The sequence below is a fragment of the Theropithecus gelada genome, chromosome 16, assembly GCF_003255815.1.
Source record: "Theropithecus gelada isolate Dixy chromosome 16, Tgel_1.0, whole genome shotgun sequence".
Lineage (NCBI taxonomy): Eukaryota > Metazoa > Chordata > Mammalia > Primates > Cercopithecidae > Theropithecus > Theropithecus gelada.
The window spans coordinates 73,033,486-73,057,935 of record NC_037684.1 but is presented as its reverse complement, the minus strand read 5'-3'; the positions used below and the strand labels follow the sequence as shown (position 1 = coordinate 73,057,935).

General features: G+C 39.3%; 1 protein-coding gene across 1 annotated transcript in view; it reads left to right on the top strand.

The window, feature by feature from the left end:
• LOC112610185 (coiled-coil domain-containing protein 144A-like) overlaps positions 1–24,450 on the top strand; it is a 90,088-nt gene that overhangs the window by 4,598 nt on the left and 61,040 nt on the right. Inside the window, exons 3-5 of the mRNA XM_025363509.1 lie at positions 10,698–10,931; positions 13,068–13,141; positions 14,343–15,182. Coding sequence (XP_025219294.1) covers positions 10,698–10,931; positions 13,068–13,141; positions 14,343–15,182 — 1,148 coding nt within the window. The remainder of the gene's footprint in view (positions 1–10,697; positions 10,932–13,067; positions 13,142–14,342; positions 15,183–24,450) is intronic.

Below are 24,450 nucleotides of genomic sequence, written 5' to 3'. Positions count from 1 at the left end.
AGAAGGAGGAGGAGGAAGATTGGTCTTCGTTGTCTCAGGTGGGAGAAAATCTGCGTATAAGCAGACCCCTGCAGTTCAAATGCATGTTGTTCAAAGGCTAACTATATTACATAGTGATTTGTGTCACTAAAAAAAAGAAATTAGTTTCAGAACTGGAAACTCAGCAATACCTTTCTGGCACCATAAACAAATGGCAATAAGAACTGCGAAATGGCCAGGTGTGCTGGCCCACACCTGTAGTCTCAGCACGTTGGGAGGCCTAGGTGGGAGGATCACTTGCGTCCAGAAGTTCCAGACCAGCGTGGGTGACATAGTGAGACCACAAAAACAAATAAAAAATTAGCTGGGTGTTTTGGTGCACACCTGTAATCCCAGCTACTTGGGAGGCGGAGATGGGAACATTGCTTGAGCCTGGGAGTCAAGGCTGCAGTGATCTGTGATTGTGATCACAACCTGGATAACAGAGTGAGACCCTGTCTTAAAACCAACCAACCAAACAAACAAACCAACCTGCAAAACATACCCAGTGTGCACTAATACTAATGGGAAATTATTTTTTAAAGATACCTTCTGAGTGCAGAAGTCAGAAAAGCAATTCCTTGTTGAGAAGAACAGGTCATATTACATACTTACAAACCAACAAGGTCTCACTATTATTGACTTTCCCCCTAATTGGAAATCGAATGAGGTCTATTTACTTCATTAGAACAAGATGTGTTCTTCTACCTGCTGGTTAATTGTTATGTTAACAGTAATTTTGTTAGAACAAGATATATTGTTACCATTAGCCAAAAGATTATGATAATACGTATTCAAATAGCCCAACTCGAGGCTCAACAAATTATAACAAAAGTATAAAAATGTTTCACAATAACAAAAATGCTTCTGTGCTACCGAGATGTGATGCGTAATGCATTGGACAATCTGAACTGTTAGAGGACACCTTTAATTTAGTACATATTAATCAAAGAACTTCTCTAAGTTAGGTTTTGCAAGTCATGGGAGACAAACTTGAAATAGATATAGTTTTGGTCCCTGAGGTGCTCATAATATAATAGAGCTTTCTCTATTTAATTTCTGTGCTTTTTTAACAGAATTTTCAAGGCAATCATTTATTCACTTGTCCACTTAAATAATTATCAAATGTCTTTTAGATACTAAGCATTTTTTTCTAATGTTACAGAATACAAATATTTAAACATACCGTTGGGGCCAGCCACAATGGCACATGCCTGTAATCTCAGCACTTTGGGAGGCTAAGATGGGAAGATCACTTGAGCCCAGGAGTTCGAGATCAGCCCGGGCAACATGACAAGACCTCATCTCTACTAAATTTTTAAAAAAATACTAAAATATTAGCAGGGCATGGTGGCAGGTGCCTGTACTTCCAGCTACCTGGGAGGCTGAGGTGGGAGGATTGCTTGAGCCTGTGTGTTTGAGGCTGCAGTGAGCTATGATCATGCCACTGTACTCCTGTCTGGGTAACAGAGTGAGACCCTGTCTCAAAAAAGAAACAAACAAGCAAGCAAACAAAACCCAGGAGCTTGTTATTATCATTGTCATTTTAATTATTTGCTGAAGTATTTATTCAATGCCTACTACTGTGTGCTAGATGCCCTCTGGAAGCGTATAGTGATCATTTACTATGTTAACTATGTGCCAGACACTTTATGTGATGAGGAATGAAAGCTGTAAAAAAGTGGGTAAGATTTAAGTTAAACATGCAGAATGAGTAGAACTTTTCTAGGTAAAGAGGCAGAAGGATGATGTGGGCAGAAGATTATGTGTTTGGCAGAAGGAGCAGCGAGTGCAAAAGTAAGATGCTTGAGTGAACGCTGCAGGGTTTATGAGCAGTTCAGTTCTGCTAGTGCAAAACGTATGAGATGCGAATGGTTGGGAATGAAGTGAATACCTAAGGCAAGCTTATGACCAACTTTTTTTTTGAGATAAAGTCTCACTCTGTCACCCAAGCTGGAGTGCAGTGGCATTCTCTTGGCTCACTGCAACCTCCGCCTCCCGGGTTCAAGTGATTCTCGTGCCTCAGCCTTCCAAGTAGCTGGGATTATAGGCGTGAGCCACCATTCCCAGCTAATTTTTGTATTTTTAGTAGAGACAGGGTTTCAGCATGTTTGACAGGTTGGTCTCAAACTCCTGACCTGAAGTGATCCACACGCCTTGGCCTCCCAACTGCTGGCATTACAGGCGTGAGCCACCAGTCCCTGCCCAGACTTTTTAATACTACAGAAATGAGTAGATCTCAGGCTGGGTGTGGCGGGTCACGCCTGTAATCCCAGCACTTTGGGAGGCCAAGGTGGGCGGATCACGAGGTCAGGAGATCAAGACCATCCTGCCCAACATGGTGAAACCCATCTCTACTAAAAATACAAAAAAAAAAAAAAAATTAGCCAGGCGTGCTGGCTCATGCCTGTAGTCCCATTTACTCAAGAGGCTGAGGCAGGAGAATTGCTTGAACCTGGGAGGTAGAGGCTGCAGTGAGCCGAGATTGCACCACTGCACTCCAGCCTGGGTGACAGAGCAAGAGTCTGTCTCAAAAAAAAAAAAAAAAAAAGAAAAAAGAAAAAAGAAAAAGAAACAAGTAGATCTTTTTCCGCAGGCCATGGGAAATTTACCAGGCAGAATGCTTTGGGCTGAAAATACTGGATGACCTAATTAACAGTGGCTAAAACAGTAGGCACCAGAGTTTTCTGACGGTTCAGTGATATCACAGTGTTTTGTTCACGTCCGTTTTCTTGGCTGACTAATTAGCAACAGCTCCAAACATTATGGTCTCACTGACATTATCTGAAGGCTGAAAGGGTGGCTTTTCTTTGCATGTTTCTTTTAGTTAGGGAGAAGACGCAGAAGTGTGTGGTGGACTTCCTGTAACATTTTATTGGCTGGGTCCTACCACATGCTCATTCCTGAACCAGGCACTGGGAAAGCAAATGTAATTATTGTGATGAGCTTAGAATAATCATTTCTTCTTTTGGAGTTGGGAGGGCTATTGGCATGATAGATATCCAAATAGACGTGTGTTTCTCCAGCAAGACAGAACAGGGAATCGCTATTGGGTAGGGAGACAGCAATGTTTACTGTAGGGATTCATTGGAGAATTGTGAGCTGGGGAGTCACATGATTAGATTTGAGTATTAGGGCATTCTGGTTATGGTATAAAGCAGGGATTTAGCCGGGCGCGGTGGCTCACGCCTGTAATCCCAGCACTTTGGGAGGCTGAGGCGGGTGGATCACAAGGTCAGGAGATCGAGACCATCCTGGCTAACATGGTGAAACCCTGTCTCTACTAAAAATACAAAAAAATTAGCCAGGCACGGTGGTGGGCGCCTGTAGTCCCAGCTACTTGGGAGGCTGAGGCAGGAGAATGGCATGAACCCGGGAGGCGGAGCTTGCAGTGAGCCGAGATCAAGCCACTGCACTCCAGCCTGGGTGACAGAGCAAGACTCCGTCTCAAAAAAAAAAAAAAAAAAGCAGGAATTGGCGAGCTTTTTCTGTACAGGGCTTTTTCATGTGGTCTGTCATTCCTATTCAACCCTGCCGTTAAAGTATGAAAACAGTCATAGATAATAGGTAAGCAAAGACGCATGACTGAGCTCCAGCAAAACTTCATTTACAAAACTATAAGGCAGATTGGATTTGCCCCATGGCCTATAGTTTGCTGACCCCTCATATGGAGGGTAACTGGAAGATAACCACATAAAGAGATAAGGAAACAAAGGAAACATTTGCAGTTATCAGAGCTATAGTTTCCTTGTCCTGTCCTCAGACTAGTATTAGTCTGTGGTGAGGTTTTCACCCATCCATGGTGAAATCAATAAGGTTAAGGAGCTCAGTTGTTCATTTAAAAAGTTGGTCTTTTTCTTGGCATGATGCCTTTTTCATTTATTTTAGTTAAACTTTTTTGTTTGTTTGTTTAAGAAATAACATTAAAAGTTGTTTTTTTCCCTATAAAAGCCACTACTTAAAAGCCCATGTTTAACTAGGAAATACAAATATAAAATAAACATGTGGCGGTGGAAATATAAAGCAGATACAGAAAGGAGGTATGGTTAATAATGATTTAGTGATTGTTGAATGTAAAAACATAGGGAACAGGGAGAAATCCCAGATGATTCTCAGGTTTCTGGTTTGTGCCCTAGCGTTTAACCTGGGCATGAAGGAGTAGGCAGTTTTCAGGTGTAGAGAGGAGAGCAGCAGGTCAGCAGCCATGACTAACAGTTTTCTCTGCATTGCTGAGTTTACTGGAATGTCCATGTAGGATATTTTCAGTAGGTCATTGGATAAAATCTTTATGGCTGGAGATGGAACTCTGAGGTTGGAGTTGCTGACTTGGAATAACGGAGGCAAAGTTGTAGATCTGAGTGAGCCTGCCCATGATGGGAAAGGTGTAGAATGAGCAGAGGGCCAGTGACGGAACCCTGGGAATATCAGCATTTCCTGGAGGAGTTAGGAAGGAAGCCTGGGCAGTGGCTAAGGAAAAAGAGGAGACGAATCAGAAAGTGATGTTGCAAAAATTTACAAAGATGAGAATTTCAAGGAGGGAGTATCAATTCTAACCAGTAAGATTACTAAAAAGTAAAATGAGTTAACTTTTTAAAAGCTCTTCGGTGGCACTCTCTTCTAAAGAACAGTCATAGAGTTGTGGGGTTTGCTGTTGATGTGATCAGTACTTCTGGTGTTCAAATGTGGAAGACTACACCTACCAAGATCGTCCCTAACTTTTGTAACTGCAGCAGCTCCCTGTACAGGATCAGGGAAAATGGTCAAGCCTGGTGAGTTAATGTACCACCATTTCCCTAGAATTGTCTAAACCTAAGGTCATTTGTGAGGAAAACTGTAGTCTTTCTCACCTGCTTTTTTGTGGAATGCTTGTTTTGTACTCAAGTCCTTGATAAACTCTTCTGGATGCATTCCCAAACAAACATCTGACAGCAACTACTGGAAGCCACTGCCAGATGCACGTATATATCCTTCCTCTGACATGGAATTGTAATACAGCCATGTTTTGACACAGTTTTAGGTTTTGATTAGAAATAGTTTACAGGCCAGCAGTTTAGACAAACCAACATTTAAAAAATATTTGATTGCAGGAAACTAATATAATGTCCGGGAGAAAAATATCAAGTGAAATGCTGAATGTAGTAGTTCTCAGTACTTGGGGAATATTGGTCACATCAGTAGGAAAGTCAGTGCCTGACTCCTTTTGTTGGTGCAGTTCCCTTTTCATTTACCCTCTTGTGATATTTCTGCTCTTACTGCTTCCTTTTGAATTTCATCCCTAAAGAAAATACTATTAGAACACATTTCAAATGCACTTCTGTATATCTGCACCACAATGACACAATGATGATGGTCTACCACGATTTTAAGTGTCTTCTGGGTTGTCAAATACAAATTGTTTTATCTGACATAGTGTAAATGTGAAGTGCTTTTCTGGTATTACATTTCTTCAGCAATTGGTAATCTGCGATTTAACTAGAATATGTGGTCAATTGGATTACCACACTTTAACCATCTATATACAAGATAAATCTCTTCTCCTGGCCAGATAAGTTAAAAGTCCTGTTGATTCTTACTGATGAGTTCCACTATTTGCAGGGCTTTTTTGGACTTTATTTTTTGAACAGGTGTGATTATAGTACACTGCAGCTTTAGTTCCTGGCCTCAAGCAATCCTTCTGCCTCAGCATCCTAAGTAGGTGGAGCTACAGATGTGTGCCGCCGCACGTGACCTGCTGCACGATTATTGTAAAAATGAATTAAACCCTACTGAGTGGGAGAAAACTGACTATGATCTTTTAATTTTTTGTTCCAGAAACTTTTATACTGTAGAACATATTGTCAGTCATCAAGATTTTCTATTTCTTAATTGGGTTAAAATAGGATTGTTGCTTTTTAAAATTATTTTCTGACATCATTGTTTCATACATTTTTAATGCTTTTAGTCCAGTGGATATAGAAGTACAGGAATCTCCAAGGCAAATGTCAAAAAATAAACAATAAGCAGATTAGGGAAAGATATTCTGTGAAATAACCTTCTGATTGTAGTCACATGTAACACATCAACTTAAACAATAAAAAAAGTTGTATAATGCAGTTGTATCAAGGGTTCCCAAGACCGCCTTAGGTTTGATCATTCACTGAGAAGTACTCACAGGACTCAGAGGACTCAGCAGACAGTCATACTCGGGGCTTTGATTTATTGTATTTAATACAGTGAAAAGACACAAGGCAAAATTCAAAAAGGGAAAAGGTGCATGTGTCAAAGTCTGGAGGAAGCCAGGCACAAGCTACAGGAGTTGTCGCCTGTGTAGTTAGCAGGATGCGCTTAGGTCCCGCAGCCTCAAATTTTGATGACACATGTGCAAAGTTGTCTACCTTACCAGAGTTTCATTAGAGGCTCAGCACCCATGTTTTCCAGGGAGGCTAGTCACATAGACAACCTCTCCTCTCCCTCACATGTGACAAAATTCTAGACTCCCAGGAGGAAATTAACTGTTCATAGTAAACCACATTTGCACGAACAGTTTAGGCACAGTGAGCCATTTCCTTCTTCTAAGTTAGGGAATGGCAGGAACCCTATCAAATTCAAGGTCCCAAACACCAGCCAAGGACTAGCCTCGCAAGCAAGCCTTTCTAAGGATGGATGTCTTTTGCCTGCTATATGAAATCTTTGCTGCCCAGAAGCTATGTCCCTGACTAAATTTTTGATGTTATCTTAAAATTTTATGTAATATAATAGCAAATAATATGATAGACCATAACATGATACTGCTTTCGGTTACATCATTCATATTAAGTAGCAAGGCTGCTTACAGTTTTGACATTTGGTGAATACTTAACAGGTATTTGTACATAAGTTACTATGGCAATATTAAATAATTATAATCTTTCCTTCTTACCTGATTAACCTTTCAGTAAAATTGTGGGATAAAATAGGCATAATAAGCTCTGATTTAAAATTAGAATAAAAATTATCTTTCATTTTATTTACATGGATGGACCAGTTTTGATTCATATTGCATTAAATCCGTTTATAATTATGAAATAAGATTAGATATTCAATCATTTTTATCGATTTTTTTTGCCTAAGTATGCAATTAAAATTAATTGCTTTATGTGTTTTTATATGCTTCAATTTGGGAGATAGTACTCATATTCTGTTACCTTGATCTTTAGTGATCTGCAATTTTCAAGGTGACTCTGTCTTTTTATAATTTAGGGTAATAGCAAGTTCAGTGAGTATGTTTTTTAAAATTAATAACACTATTTTCCGAGCAGTTTTAGATTCACAGCAAAATTGAGAAGGTACAGAGATTTTTCCATACTCCCCATGACCCCTGACATATGAACAGCCTCCCTCATTATCAGTACCCCCCATCAGAGTTCATCAGAGTTACAGTTGAGGAATCTATCTGGGCAGACACATCACACCCAAGGTTCACAGTTTATGTTAGGGTTCACTCTCGGTGTTGTACATTCTATGGTGCTGGACAGATGTGTAATGGCATGTATACACCCTTGTAGTATCATAGACGAAATAGCTTCACTACCCCAAATATCCTCTGTCTTCCACCGTTTCATCTCTTCCTCTCCACTGGCTTCTGGCAACCATTGGTGTTTTTGCTGTCTCCATAGTTTTGCTTTTTCCAGACTAGTCATATAGTTGGAATAAAACAGTGGATATCTTTTTGAATACTTAAACAATAAAGTTCCATAGTAATTGGATTCTGTCATTGTAAATGTTGTTTATCCTTGCCTTTGTTTTCCTCATTTTTTTTTTTCATCAGAATAGGAGCTGATGGCATATGACTTGACATGCTGAGAAAGCGTGATTTCTGTAGACATTTGCCACATAATGGGGAGAGTGGGGAAAAATGGCATCATGCAGTACTGCAGAGCACTAACTGGACCATCGTGCTCTAGGGGATGGGTCCAGATAGACTCTAATGATGGGACGGGGTAATCTCAAGAGCTGGACTTTATAAAACTGGAATCACAAAGTCTTGCATACTTACCTTGCACTTAAAAAGAAGATCAGGCAGTGAATACTACAGGTGGATACATACGTTCCTCACTGGTTCTTTTCTTTTTTGGGATGAGCTTGAAAAGTTTATATTATTATAACATGGCTCATCTACAACTAGATGTTCTGTCATAAGAAATACCAGTGTTTTGCTTTACAAGAAGTGAAAAATAATTTTGTTTTCACCAGAGAGAGTTGACAACTGTTGGCACATTCTGGCAGCTTGAGTGAGCTGATAGTTCTGTTCATATATATTTTTCATATCAGGTAGTTCTCCCTGGAAACCTGCCACCACCATGGCAGTGTTTCTTCTTAAGCTTCTCTCTGAATGAATGGTACAGCTCAGAGTGAATAAGCTCTTTAAGGGAGTGATCTTTCCAGTGGTTCTTTCCATGGGAGGTAAAATCGTAGGTGAATTTGAGCCTTGTTTGTGCTAGAGAAAACAGCTAGAACTAAGTAAACTTAACCAGCATCTGCCCCAGAAGAGGATTAGTGAGAGTGAGTACATTGATCTCCCTTGAGCTTTTCTCTCCACTGGCAGCTGAAAAGTCTTTGCAAAGATCCTTGTCCCTGGTCTCTTCCCTGTGTTTTACCATATAACATAGCACAGCACCTGTAGACCTACACAACCAAATGTACAGTTTCCCCCCACTTATCCATGGGGATATGTTCCAAGACCCCCAGTGAATGCCTAGATCTGTGGATAGTACTGAACCCTAGATATGCAGTGTCAGGATAGAAGGAAGAGGACAAGAGTAAAAGGGGGAATAAAGAATGTGGAAGGCAGAGAGTATAGGGAGTAAATGAAGGGAAAAGAAGCAGGTGGATATGATGGAGGGTGGTAAAATGAGATAATACTTCAGAAAAAGGAGGAGTGGGATATTAGGAAGGTGGAAAGAATATAAGGTGAATGTGGAGCACCAAAACTTATCAGATAAGACAAACTTTACTTGCCAACATGTGACTTGTGCTTTTAAGTTTGATTAGTTCGTCATAGTGTGGCTATACTGATGATTTTAAGCCAGTCAGATATTCTGGTTAGCAGATCGTGTGTGTGTGTGTTGGGGGGGGGGGTGGTATCTTTGATTATCAAAAATGAGGAAAACAATCACTCCTTAATAACTATATGGTGGACACAGTCATTTAAAACACTGATTCTGAAACTTTTTGGCCTGGAGTTCCTTTTATATGATTAAATATTATTGCCTAGAGGTAACTGACACCCTGAATTAAGCATTTATCATGACCATTCCCTTTTAAAACATTTTATTACATATCTACATGGTCATAAATAACATGTAGAATTTGTTTTCATGTCTTAAAAGTATATATAAATTGTTGTACACTCTACAAAGTTGGCAACTTTCTTTTCTCTGGACACATTACATTTTTGAGATCAGTCCTTATTGACACAGGAAGCTCTGGTTTTCTATTAAATGACTGGATCTCAGTTAAAGTCTCTTCATAATGATAAATAAATAAATAAAATAAATAAAAATGATTGCAGATTCCAAAGAGCTTTTGTTTAAGTCGGTTGTGTCTTTTGATATTTACTGTTTTAGAAATAAAAACTAAAATATTTGAAAAACGAGCATGCACAGCCATACATTCCAATAGCCTTTAGAACTCTGACCCAGTCACCATTAGCGCTATGATGTTATGACACACCATGTCATGAAAAGCTCCACTGTACACTTGAAAGTGAACAAGAGTGAAAATGGCAAATAACATTTTGTATTATTTGACATCTTGGACCCCCTGCCTGGATCTTGAACTCCAGGGATTCTCAGATCACAATTTAGACCCAACATTTTAAACCACATATGTGGTTGTGGATAAATGCGCCCTTCATGATGAAATGGACTTTAACGTTTCACTTCTGTGTTTTTGGCTTTTTTTCTTTCACTTGTCTTAAAAAAAATTTAAATCCCCACAATTTTGTTTATATAGGAAAAAGGAATGCATGTATATTATACATAACATATGTATAATATATATATATATATATGTTCCTTTCTTGTGTCATGGTACTGTGTGCATGGTACTGTGTGCTCTTTGGATCTAGTGTGGTCCTACACTAGTCCTGTTTTTACATGGGAACAGTTAGGGCCCTTACGGCTCTCATTTTGCAAATAAATGTATGAAGTTTATCCAAGTATTTGAAAGTAAATTCTGAAGATAGTGGTGCATTGAGGAAAGACCATCTCATTATAATTAAAATAGTTTTAAAATTATATTTATTATGAGTTTTATTATGAGTTTTTAGAAATCCTCTGTCTCTACAACACATACACATAGTGCTGTCATGTATATTTAAGCTTAAAATGGTTAGACATAAATTCTGTATATAAAAAATTTATATCCATGAAATATCTTAATGGAAAGCAAAATATGTAATAGAGACTGCTGAGTGAATAAAAGTAAGTAATAGTAAACAGTAAAAATGTAGAAAAGTGAGAGATGATAGTCAATTAAACTTTTCTGAATGAATTGCAGCATAGGACATATAAAATATAATAAGCCCAAATGCGTAATGTGTTTGTGGGAGAGAGCAGGACGTGGGACTGTTTCTGTGAAGAAAGCATGTACACAAGTTGGTCAAATTATTGTGTTATTTACATCCTAATAAATGAAAACTTCATTTTCGGATTTTTCAGATTGGCATCCTACTAATTTGACCGTTAGTGATAAGACTTGTCAGAAATCCAAGATTCTGAACGTTGATGATCAGTGTCCATCTGTATCACCATCAATGCCTGAAAATCAGTCAGCAACCAAAGAATTGGGACAGATGAACTTAACAGAACAAGAAAAGATGAACGTCTCGGGGAATGATAGTCTCCATGACCTGTGCCAATCACAGCTACCAGAAAACAAAGAGAGCAAAGAAGGTAACAAAGAAGTATAGAGAATTCAGTCCTAGAGTGCCTCTGCTTGGCTGCATAGTGCTATAGTTCTGACTTAAAAAAAATCATTTTCTGGTAAAATGTGCTTTGTGTTTACTTTCCTTTTGCACTGAACAGAATACCTTTTGGCAGGACATTTGTAAACTTCCTTTAACCAAAGCAACATCTAGATAACAGAGAATTAGGGGAAAGCATGGTTTTCTTTAGGAAGTAGGATTATATTTAGAAAGTAGGGACTATGTATGTTTAGGGACTAACATAGGATTATATTTAGGATAACTCAGTAGAGACCTAAAGATTGCTGACTCAAACACAATGTGATTTCTTTGCTTTATTTTCATAGCTCTGAATTCACAGCTGTTAGTTATAACTATATGCGCTATAACTTAAAAGGCACCTTCCCACGCCTGTAATCCCAGCACTTTGGGAGGCTGAGGTGGGTAGATCACGAGGTCAGGAGTTCGAGACCAACCTGGCCAACATGGTGAAATCCTGTCTCTACTAAAAATACAAAAAAACTAGCCAAGCGTGGTGGTGCATGCCTGTAGTCCCAGCTACTCGGGAGTCTGAGGCAGGAGAATCGCTTGAACCCAGGAGGCAGAGGTTGCGGTGAGCTGAGATTGTGCCACTGCACTTCAGCCTGGGCAATAGTGGGAGACTGTCTCCAAAAAATAAATAAATAAATAAATAAATAAAATAAAAACACACACACACACACAAAACCAAAAAACAAAACAAAACACCTTCCAAAAGCAAATATTAAGTGACTTCCTATCGTTTCTATGAGTTTATGTATTATAGAATCGACTTTCCAAGTCAGTAGTTAATGAGAATCATTGAGAATTTGAGACATAGTATCTTCTTGCCTGTGTCCACATGAGCTACCACCTTGTGTTAATAAATGTGTTCACTAGGGATGTTGGTTTTGGCATTGACAGTGGTCTATTACCAATGCACGTAGGACCAGGGACCACTCTTGCGAACATTAATGTCCAAGCACCTTAAAATTATACATAAGGCTTTCATAATGTGACTTCCGCTCAGCTCTCCATCTTTAGCCCTTTCCCCTGTGTGCCCTTTCTCTGGCCTTACTGAACTGCTGGTCGGGTCCTGCTCACTCATCCCTCTATTGTAGGCAAATACATATACTCTTTCAGGCCTCTCTCCGCCATTTGTTGCTGCCTGTCATGCTCTCATTCTTTCTTACCCCCTACCCCTTCTAATTTAGCTAGCCTCACTCTTTAAGTCTCAACTTGGGCAGGATCTCTAGAAAAGTCATCTCTGATATGCTTTCTTTTCACTCTTTAAACCCTAGTGCCTAAGACGTAGCCAGACTCAATACATAATTGCTGAGTAAAATAGATAATGACTCCTTGTACAAAGATAATTTTCAAGATTGTTCCCTACAGTCAAGGAGCAAAGGGAATAGATGTTTAAAGCAATTGACAGTTTGGGTGGTGGAGATGCAGTAGAAAAATCAGCAAAGTTCTAGGGCAGCCCCAGGGAAGGAGATACCTAGATACCTGTTTACCTGGGGAAAGATAGCCAGGATCAGGGTCAACTTCACCTAGCAATCCGTTTTTTATTTTATTGTATTTTATTTATTTATTTTTAGCAGTCTGTTTTAAAAGTTGTTTTAAAAGATGAAAATATTAATACATTTGTCAGAATATTACAGGGAAACATTTCAGATGTTAGGAAGAGGGTGTACACCGATAAAGGTGTCCACAGTCATTTTGGAAATCATTAATAAGGTACTATTATGAAGTAGAGAACAGTATGCAGCATTGCCTAATAATATTGCTACTGTATTCCAAAATGTGTTTTGTTTGTGATGGCTTTGTTCATTGATGCTGGGTGGAAGAATCTGTGAGTGGATCTTCAAGATGATTGTATTTCTTTAACCTGGTGGCATCTAGTGTCTCCCAGAAAGTGGTTTGTTGAAGTTTTGGAGAATTAGAAGTATTTCTTAAAGAAGTAAGTATCCACTAAAGATTAAACTTCATTTAAACTCTCAATTTATGAAATAAAATGAAATGTAATTTAAAATCTGTTTTTATAAAGACTATGTCTTTTATCTAACTGTTCTAAGTAATTTAACTGAATGTTTGGATTTCACAGCAGAACAAGACTTGGAGCTGACATCAGAGGAAGAGCAAGAAAGACTTAAAGGACATGAAAATAAGCAGCCACAGGTGTGGAAACATTTAAATTAAAATCTAAATTTCTGATTTAATACTGGTTTTTTTTTTTGCTTTAATAATGTAAGATAGCCCAAATGAAATTACCTCTCAGACTAGCCTTTGAGAATCAATAGATCCTTACTTAATATTTAATTTTAAATACATTTAAACTAGTTATAAAACACAATATTGTTAGAATCTATCATAACTTATAATATTTACCCTTGGAGTAGAGGCAAACATTCCAGAATTTTGTTTGCTCTTCCATTCTTACAATATCCTTACAGGATAAAGAAGGTAACATCAATTATTGAATCATATTATTAAGTAACAGAAATTATGAACAATTTAACAGTGATGGCCACTGAGTTGGATTCATGGTTAAAGAGTAATCATGGCCAGTGGCTCAAATTTTGCAGTTTTATATTGCCAGTTATTAATGCCAAGGTTAAAGATGTACTCTGCCTTGTGGCCTTTCATTGACTTCAGAGTCTACGTTCAGTGAGAGTGGGGTTATGAAATCAACCCAACTGCCTATGAAGGGAATCGTACCTCGCAGAATGAGATCTTTGGTATTAGGGTACAAACAATAACTTTCTAACTTTTTAGATGCAGAAACTTAGTAAATACTACCTTTAAAGTTTTAGTTAGTGTTATTAGGGGACCGTAGTATATGTTAGAACTGAGCTGAAGAAGATAGTCTAGACATACAACCCTATGATGTTACATTATATAATTTGAATTAAAACTTAAGAATTTGCTTTTCTTTCTGATGGATGTTGATTCGGGCTCCTAATAATTTAAAGATTGCCTACACTCCTGTTAGTAATCTATAGAAAGAGTACTTAAATGTACTGTAGGGGCTCACTTTTCAAGTGAGGAAGCCTTTGTAACACTAGAAATCATCTGCTAATTCGTTTTTGATAGATTTAACACATAACGAATTAAGTTTATTCCAAACAAACAGTGACAAAGTTAAGTTTGCTGGTTCATATTTTTCTCCTCCTTTCTTAGTTACAAGCCAGTGATTTGGGAGTAGCTAAACCTAGATTAAAAAGTTTAACAGTTAAATTTTCATTTTAATTATTTGTGAATTTTTCTTTGTTGATACCTGTTACGTAAGGACAAAGCTGTTTTTAAAACATGTAGCCCGACAAAGAAGGCACCCGAGAAACAAAACAAGCAAATTAATCTTTCACTTTTGCATCTGCAGAAAATGTCTCAAGAACCGGAAATGGCTAAGGATTCTGATAGAGAGGATATACCTGTATATTCAATACTTCCTCATGCACAAAAGTCTGAGGAAATGTGGATTGAACAAGATAAATTAGAGTGGAAAAACAAATTAAAACTTGTCACAAATGAGTTAAAGCAGAGGTTTGGTGAAATTCGTGAAACATACAAAATTCCGGTTTGTCCTGAGGAAGAGCCACTACTTGATAACTCTATGAGAAAAACAAATGTAAAAGACATTCCCTTTAATTTGACAAATAATATACCTGGTTGTGTGGAAGAAGATGCATCTGAAGTGTCTGTCTCAGTGGTATTCGAGACGTTTCCTGAACAAAATGAACCCAGTCTCAAAAGTATCATCCATCCATACTCTCATCCATACTCTGGGTCCCTGGAACATGCTTGCCAGTCATCTTCTAAGCTTCATTTACATGAAAATAAATTAGACTATGACAGTGATAACAAACCAGGCATTGAACATATTTTTAGTATGGATGAAAACTTTAGTAATGATGCAGGCATTCAGAAAGCAAGGAACCCAGAAGAGGTTACAGTTGAAATGAAAGAAGGCCAAGAGTTTGATTTGCAAATGACAAAAAACATGAACCAAAATAGTGACAGTTGCAGTACAAACAACTATAAAAGTCTGAAACCTAAATTAGAAAATCTGAGTTCTTTACCACCAGATTCTGACAGAACATCAGAAGTATATCTACATGAAGAATTACAGCAAGACATGCAAAAGCCTAAGACTGAGGTTGACAGGGTGGAAGAAATGTTCCTGGCTTTGAAGAAAGAAAACGTTCAGCTTCAGAAAGAGGTAGGGTTTTACTTGCTTCCACTCTTTGTTTTTCTCTATTAATTATCTGGTCCATTCTGATTTTCCACTTAGGAATAGCTTATGAAAAGCATACAGTTTGGTTCTCTAAATCTGTAATTGTGTATAGAAACAGATGATTTCTAAGTAATAGGAGTTTAGGAAAACTTTCTCGTAATCTTTGTTTCTTAATTGACGTTAAGTCTCTCTGTCAGTCTTCCACCTGGCATGTGGATTGTGAAACTCATTTAGCCATATATCATGTGACCTTCAGAACCACGAGAGGCATCAAGAAAATTGCTCAAGGAAATGTGATGAGCTTGAGGGCTTTTTCCTTTAACTGACTTAAAGATGAGATGCAGCTAACAATCAGACGGGAATACAGTAGAAAGGAAGCAATGACTAAGAAGTGATATAAAAATGTATCTGGTGGGCATGGTGGCAAACACCTGTAGTCTCAGCTACTCGGGAGCCTGAAGCAGGAGGATCGCTTGAGGCCAGGAGTTCTGGGCCATAGTGTGCTATGCCGTTCAGGTGTTCACACTAAGTTTGGCATCAATATGGTGACCTCCTGGGAGCGGGGCACCACCAGATTGGCTAAGGAAGGGTGAACTTGGCCCAGGTCAGAAATGGAGCAGGTCATAAATAACTCCCATGCTGATCAGTAGAAGGATTGTGCCTGTGAACAAGCACTGCATTCCAGCCTGGGCAACATAGCGAGACCTCATCTCTTACAAAAAAAAAAAAAAAAAAAAAGTGTCCAGCCCCGGGAGCTACAGCAAATATTCCTGGCCAATGAATCTGTTTATTGTGCTTTCGTGTTTTCAGGTTTATCTGTTTAACTCAAACTGTTGGAACTTACAATTCCATTGTGACCACTTTAAATCTTTTTCAACAACAAGTATATACACTTTAACATATATATTTTACTGTATGTGGAATCATGATCTTTTATTTCTTTTTAAAGAAATCCCAGAGACATAGCGAGTCAGAGCCTTCCTTACAATCAGAGGATGCAGAGGATGCAGATGAGCTTTTAAGGGTCCTGAGCACAGATCTTGAATTTCTTGATTTGGATCAAATCAGTCCTGAGGAACAACAGATTAGTTCCCCTGCAAGGCAGCCCTCGGGAGAACTTCAGGAGATAACCCACCAGATGCCCCAAGATGAACTGGGACGAGAAAGAAGGGACTTGGAGCCAGAAAGCAGAGAGGAGGGACAAGAAAGGAGAGTATGTGACATCCAGTCCAAAGCAGGGATCTCCCGGCAGTCATTGATGTCCAGCACCACAGAGGACATTCTGTTTCAAAAGGATGAAAGTGCCTGGGTGTATCCCTTGGTAAGTGTAATGCTTTTAAATATCCCCCAGTGCTCTGAGAGTATTGCACAATAGGGCAATTTTATATATATGGGGGGGGGGAAATACCACCAGAAGGATACTTTTTAAACTAATAATAGACTTGTGTCTTTTTTTGGATGCAGTCTCTCTGTGTCACCCAGGCTGGAGTGCTGTGGTATGCTCTTGGCTCATTGCAGCCTCCACCTCCCAGGTTCAAGCAATTCTTGTGCCTCTGTCTCCCCGAGTAGCTGGGATTAGGGGCATGAGCCACCACACCTGGCTAATTTTTGTATTTTTAGTAGAGAGGGATCTCGCCATGTTGGCCAGGTTGGTCTTGAACTCCTGGCGTCAAGTGATCCACCTGCCTCAGCCTCCCAAAGTGCTGGGTTAACAGGCATGAGCCACCGCTCCCGGCCTAGACTTGTGTCTTTTAAAGTTCAGTTAAGAGCTCTGACTGGAACATGTGTGACTGAACATGAACTTGAGAGCTGCATCTGGGTTCAATGGTGTTGCTCAGCAGACAGGAAATTCCAGACATGGTTTGTCTGTTGCATAGGGTGCTATGTCACGTGTGAGATTCAAGCTCCATTCTGCGCCCCTCCTCAGCTTCCTCCTCCCCCTTTCCTTCTGGCTTCCTCTCCCTCTTCTTCCCCTCCCTTCCTCTTTCGCTTTTGTCTCCTTCCCTCCTGTCCCCTCTCCATTTCCTCTCTCACATTGTAAAATTCCTCCTCCATGCCACCAATTTCACCCCTTCCCCTTCTTGCCTCACCTCTTCTGCCTTGATATCTTTTTATTTATTTATTTATATATTATGCTTTAAGTTCTAGGGAACATGTGCACAACATGCAGGTTTGTAACATAGGTATACATGTGCCATGTTGGTTTGCTGCACCCATTAACTCGTCATTTACTTTAGGTCTTTCTCCTAATGCCATTCCACCCCCTCCCCCCCACCCCACGACAGGTCCCAGTGTGTGACGTTTCCCACCCTGTGTCCATGTGTTCTCATTGTTCAATTCCCAACTATGGGTGAGAACATGCCGTGTTTGGTTTTCTGTCCTTGTGACAGTTTGCTCAGAATGATGGTTTCTAGCTTCATCCATGTCCCCACAAAGAACATGAACTAATTCTTTTTTTATGGCTGTATATTATTCCATGGTGTTTATGTGCCACATTTTCTTAATCCAGTCTATCACTGATGGACATTTGGGTTGGTTCCAAGTCTTTGCCATTGTGAATAGTGCCACAGTAAACATACATGTGCATGTATCTTTATAGCAGCCTGATTTATAATCCTTCGGGAATATACCCAGTAATGGGATTGCTGGCTCAAATGGTATTTCTAGTTCTAGATGCTTAAGGAATCGCCACACTGTCTTCCACAATGGTTGAACTAGTTTACACTGCCTCCATCAGTGTAAAAGCATTCCTGTTTCTCCACATCCTCTCCAGCACTTGTTGATTCCTGACTTTTTAATGATCGCCATTCTAATTGGTATGAGATGGCATCTCACTGTGGTTTTGATTTGCATTTCTCTGATGACCAGTGATGGTGAGCGTGTTTTCATGTGTCTGCTGGCTACATAAATGTTTTCTTTTGAGCAGTGTCTGTTCATATACTTTGCTCACTTTTTGATGGGTTTGTTTGTGTTTTTCTTGTAAAGTTGTTTAAGTTCTTTGTAGACTCTGAATATTAGTCCTTTGTCAGATGGGTAGATTGCACAAATTTTCTCCCATTCTGTATGTTGCCCGTTCACTCTGATGGAAGTTTCTTTTGCTGTGTAGAAGCTCTTCAGGTTAATTAGATCCCATTTATCTATTTTGGCTTTTGTTGGCATCGCTTTTGGTGTTTTAATCATAAAGTCCTTGCCCATGCCTATGTCTTGAATGGTATTGCCTAGATTTTCTTCTAGGGATTTTATGGTTTTAGGTCTAACAATTAAGTCTTTGAATTAATTTGTGTCTAAGGTGTAAGGAAGGGATCCAGTTTCAGCTTTCTACATATGGCTAGCCAGTTTTCCCAGCACCATTATGAAACAGGGAATCCTTTTCGCATTTCTTGTTTTTGTCAGGTTTGTCAAAGATCAGATGGTTGTAGATGTGTGGTGTTATTTCTGAGGCCTCTGTTCTGTTCCTTTGGTCTATATCTCTGTTTTTGTAGCAGTACCATGGTGTTTTGGTTACTGTAGGCTTGCGGTGTAGTTTGAAGTCAGGTAACGTGATGCCTTCAGCTTTGTGCTTTTTGCTTAGTATTGTCTTGGCAATGTGGGCTCATTTGTGGTTCTATATGAACTTTAGAGTAGTTTTTTCCAGTTCTGTGAAGAAAGTCATTGGTAGCTTGATGGGGATGGCATTGAATCTATAAAATACCTTGAGTAGTATAGCCATTTTCACAATACTGACTGTTCCTGTCCATGAGCATGGAATGTTCTTCCATTTGTTTGTGTCATCCTTTATTTCGTTGGGCAGTGGTTTGTAGTTCTCCTTGAAGAGGTCCTTCACATCCCTTGTAAGTTGGATTCCTAGGTATTTTATTCTCTTTGTAGCAATTGTGAATGGGAGTTCACTCATGATTTGGCTCTCTGTTTGTCTGTTATTGGTGTATAGGAATGCTTGTGATTTTTGCACATTGATTTTATATCCTGAGACTTCGTTGAAGTTGCTTATCAGCTTAAGGAGATTTTGGGCTGAGATGATGGGATTTTCTAAATAAACAATCATGTCATCTGCAAATGGACAATTTGTCTTCCTCTTTTCCTAATTGAATACCGTTTATTTCTTTCTCTTGCCTGATTGCTCTGGCCAGAGCTTCCAACACTATGTTGAGTAGGATTTGTGAGAGAGGGCATCCCTGTCTTGTGCCAGTTTTCAAAGGGAATGCTTCCAGTTTTTGCCCATTCAGTAAGATATTGACTTTGGGTGTGTCATAAAGAACTCTTAATATTTTGACCTACGTTTCGTCAACACCTAGTTTATTGAGAGTTTTTAGCATGAAGAACTGTTGAATTTTATCGAAGGCCTTTTCTGCATCGATTTGATATATTCACGTGGTTTCTGTCGTTGGTTCTGTTTATGTGATGGATTACACTTATTGATTTGCGTATGTGGAACCAGCTTTGCATCCCAGGGCTGAAGCCGACATGATCTTGCTGGATAAACTTTTTGATGTGCTGCTGGATTTGGTTTGCCAGTATTTCACTGAGGACTTTTGCATCGATGTTCATCATGGATATTAGTCTAAAATGCTGTTTTTATTTTGTTGTGTCTCTGCAAGTTTTTGGTATCAGGATAATATTGGCGTCATAAAATGAGTTAGGGAGGAGTCCCTCTTTTTCTGTTGATTGGAATATTTTTAGAAGGATTGGTACCAGCTCCTCTTTGCGCCTCTGGTAGAATTTGGCTGTGAATCCATCTGGTCCTGGACTTTTTTTGTTTGGTAGGCTATTGATTATTGCCTCAATTTAATAGCCTGTTATTGGTCTATTCAGATTTTCAACTTCTTCCTTGTTTAATCTTGGGATGGTGTATGGGTCCAGGAGTTTATCCATTTCTTTAGATTTTCTAGTTTATTTGCGTAGNGGTCTATATCTCTGTTTTTGTAGCAGTACCATGGTGTTTTGGTTACTGTAGGCTTGCAGTGTAGTTTGAAGTCAGTTAGTGTGATGCCTCCAGCTTTGTGCTTTTTGCTTAGTATTGTCTTGGCAATGTGGGCTCATTTGTGGTTCTATATGAACTTTAGAGTAGTTTTTTCCAGTTCTGTGAAGAAAGTCATTGGTAGCTTGATGGGGATGGCATTGAATCTATAAAATACCTTGAGTAGTATAGCCATTTTCACAATACTGACTGTTCCTGTCCGTGAGCATGGAATGTTCTTCCATTTGTTTGTGTCATCCTTTATTTCGTTGGGCAGTGGTTTGTAGTTCTCCTTGAAGAGGTCCTTCACATTCTTTGTAAGTGGGATACCTTGGTGTTTTATTCTCTTTGTGGCAATTGTGAATGGGAGTTCACTCATGATTTGGCTCTCGGTTTGTCTGTTATTGATATATAGGAATGCTTGTGATTTTTGCACATTGATTTTATATCCTGAGACTTCATTGAAGTTGCTTATCAGTTTAAGGAGATTGTGGACTGAGACAATGGGGTTTTGTAAGTATACAATCATGTCATCTGCAAACAGGGAGAATTTGACTTCCTCTTTTCCTAATTGAATACCCTTTATTTCTTTCTCTTGCCTTGAATGCCCTCGCCAGAGCTTCCAACACTATTTTGAATAAGAGTGGTAATAGAGGACATTCCTGTCTTGTGCCAGTTTTCAAAGTGAATGCTTCCAGTTTTTGCCCATTCCATATGATATTGGCTGTGGGCTTGTCATAATTAGCTCTTACTATTTTGAGGTACGTCCCATGAGTACCTAGTTTATTGAGAGTTTTTAGCATGAAGGGCTATTGAATTTTGTCGAAGGCCTTTTCTGCATCTATTTGAGATAATCGTGGTTTCTGTCATTGGTTCTATTTATGTGATGGATTACGTTTATTGATTTGCATTTGTTGAAGCAGCCTTGTATCCCAGGGATGAAGCTGACTTGATCGTGGTGGATAAGCTTTTTAATGTGCTGCTGGATTCGGTTTGCCAGTATCTTATTGAGGGTTTTTGCATTGATATTCATCAGGAATATTGATCTAAAAATCTTTTTATTTTGTTGTGTCACTGCCAGGCTTTGGTATCAGGATGATGCTGGCCTCATAAAATGAGTTAGGGAGGATTCTCTCTTTTTCTATTGATTGGAATACTTTCAGAAGGATTGGTACCATCTCCTCTTTGTACCTCTGGTATAATTTGGCTGTGAACCATCTGGTGTTGGACTTATTTTGGTTGGTAGGCTATTGATTATAGCCTCAATTTCACAGCCTTTTATTGGTCTATTCAGAGATTCAACTTCTTCCTGGTTTAGTCTTGGGAGGGTGTATGTGTCCAGGAATTTATCCATTTCTTCTAGATTTTCTAGTTTATTTGCATAGAGGTGTTTATAGTATTCTCTGATGGTAGTTTGTATATCTGTGTGATCGGTGGTGATATCCCCTTTATCGTTTTTTATTGAGTCTATTTGATTCTTCTCTCTTCTTCATTAGTCTTGCTAGCATTCTATCAATTTTGTTGATCTTTTCGAAAAACCAGCTCCTGGATTCATTGATTTTTTGAAGGGCTTTTTTTTGTGTCTCTATCTCCTTCAGTTCTGCTCTGATCTTAGTTATTTCTTGCCTTCTGCTAGTTTTTGAATGTGTTTGCTCTTACTTCCCTAGTTCTTTTAATTGTGATGTTAGGGTATCAATTTTAGATCTTTCCAGCTTTCTCTTGTGGGCTTTTAGTGCTATAAATTTCTCTCTACACACTGCTTTAAATGTGTCCCAGAGATTCTGCTACATTGTGTCTTTGTTCTCGTTGGTTTAAAAAAAAAAAATCTTTATTTCTGCCTTCATATCCTTATTTACCCAGTAGTCATTTAAGAGCAGTTTTTTTCAGATTCTATGTAGTTGTGCGGTTTGGAGTGAGTTTCTTAATCTCGAGTTCTAATTTGATTGCACCATGGTCTGAGAGACAGTTTGTTGTGATTTCTGTTCTTTTACATTTGCTGAGGAGTGCTTTACTTGCAACTCTGTGGTCAATTTTGGAATAAGTGTGATGTGGTGCTGAGAAGAATGTATATTCTGTTGATTTTGGGTGGAGAGTGCTGTAGATGTCTATTAGGTATGCTTGATGCAGAGCTGAGTTCAAGTCTTGGATATCCTTGTTAACCTTCTGTCTCATTGATCTGTCTAATATCGACAGTGGGGTGTTAAAGTCTCACATTATTATTGTGTGGGAGTCTAAGTCTGTTCGTAGGTCTCTAAGAACTTGCTTTATGAATCTGGGTGCTCCTATATTGGGTGCGTATATATGTAGGGTAGTTAGCGTTTCTTGTTGAATTGATCCCTTTACCATTATATAATGGCCTTTTTTTTGTCCATTTTGATCTTTTTTAGTTTAAAGTCTGGTTTATCAGAGACTAGGATTGAAACCCCTGCTCTTTTTGCCTTTGCGTTTGCTTGGCAGATCTTCCTCCATCCATTTATTTTGAGCCTATGTGTGTCTCTGCATGTGAGATGAGTCTCCTGAATACAGCACACTGATGGGTCTTGACTCTTTATCCAATTTGCTAGTCTGTGTCTTTTAATTGGGGCATTTAGCCCAGTTACATTTAAGGATAATATTGTTACATGTGAATTTGATCCTGTCATTATGATGTTAGCTGGTTATTTTGCCCGTTAGTTGATACAGTTTCTTCCTAGCATCGATGGTCTTTACAATTTGGCATGTTTTTGTACTAGCTGGTACAGGTTGTTCCTTTGCATGTTTAGTGCTTCCTTCAGGATCTCTTGTAAGGCAAGGCAGGCCTGGTGGTGACAAAATCTCTCAGCATTTGCTTGTCTGTAAAGGATTTTATTTATCCTTCACTTATGAAGCTTAGTTTGGCTGGATATGAAATTCTGGGTCGAAAATTCTTTAAGAATGTTAAATATTAGCCCCCACTCTCTTCTGGACCCACAGTTAGTCTGATGGGCTTCCCTTTGTGGGTAACCCGATCTCTCTCTCTCTGACTGCCCTTAACACTTTTTCCTTCATTTCAACCTTCGTGAATCTGAGAATTATGTGTCTTGGGGTTGCTCTTCTCGAGGAGTACCTTTGTGGTGGTCTCTGTGTTTCCTGAATTTAAATGTTGGCCTGCCTTGCTAGGTTGGGGAAGTTCTCCTGGATAATATCCTGAGGAGTGTTTTCCAACTTGGTTCCATTCTCCCCGTCAGTTTCAGGTACACCAATCAAACGTAGATTTGGTCTTTTCACATAGTCCCATATTTCTTGGGAGCTTTGTTCATTTCTTCTTACTCTTTTTTCTCTAAACTTCTCTTCTCACTTTATTTCATTAAACTGATCTTCAATCACTGATACCCTTTCTTCCACTTGATGGAATCACTTGTGCATGCCTCACGTAGTTCTCATGCCATGGTTTTCAGCTCCATCAGGTCTTTTAAGGTCTTCTCTATACTGTTTATTCTAGTTAGCCATTTATCTAATCTTTTTTCAAGGTTTTTAACTTCCTCTTGATGGGTTTGAACATCATCCTTTAGCTCGGAGAAGTTTGTTATTACCGACCTTCTGAAGGCTACTTTTGTCAGCTGGTCAGTCGTTCTCCGTCCAGCTTTGTTCCTTTGCTGGTGAGGAGCTGCAATCCTTCAGAGAAGAGGTGCTCTGGTTTTTAGAATTTTCAGGTTTTCTACTCTGGTTTCTCCCCATCTTTGTGGTTTTATCTACCTTTGGTCTATGATGTTGGTGACCTACAGATGGGGTTTTGGTGTGGATGTCCTTTCGGCTGATGTTGATGCTATTCCTATCTGTTTGTCAGTTTTCCTTCTAACAGTCAGTTCCGTGAGCTGCAGGTCTGATGGAGTTTACTGGAGGTCCACTTCAGATGCTGTTTGCCTGGGTATCACCAACGGATGCTGCAGAACAGCAAATATTGCAGAACAGCAAATATTGCTGCCTGATACTTCCTCTGGAAACTTCGTCCCAGAGGGCCACCTGCCTGTATGAGGTGTCAGTCAGCCCCTACTGGGAGGTGTCTTCCAGATAGGCTATCCAGGAGTCAGGGACCTATGGAGGAGGCATTCTGTCCATTTTCTGAGCTCAAACACCATGCTCGGAGAACCACTGCTGTGTTCAGAGCTGTCAGACAGGGAGGTTTAAGTCTGCAGAATTTTCTGCTGCCTTTTGTTCAACTATGCCCTGCCCCCAGAGATAGAGTGTAGAGGCAGTAGGCCTTGGTGAGCTGTGATGGGCTTCACCCAGTTTGAGCTTCTCCGGCTATTTTGTTTACCTACCCAAGCCTCAGCAATGGCA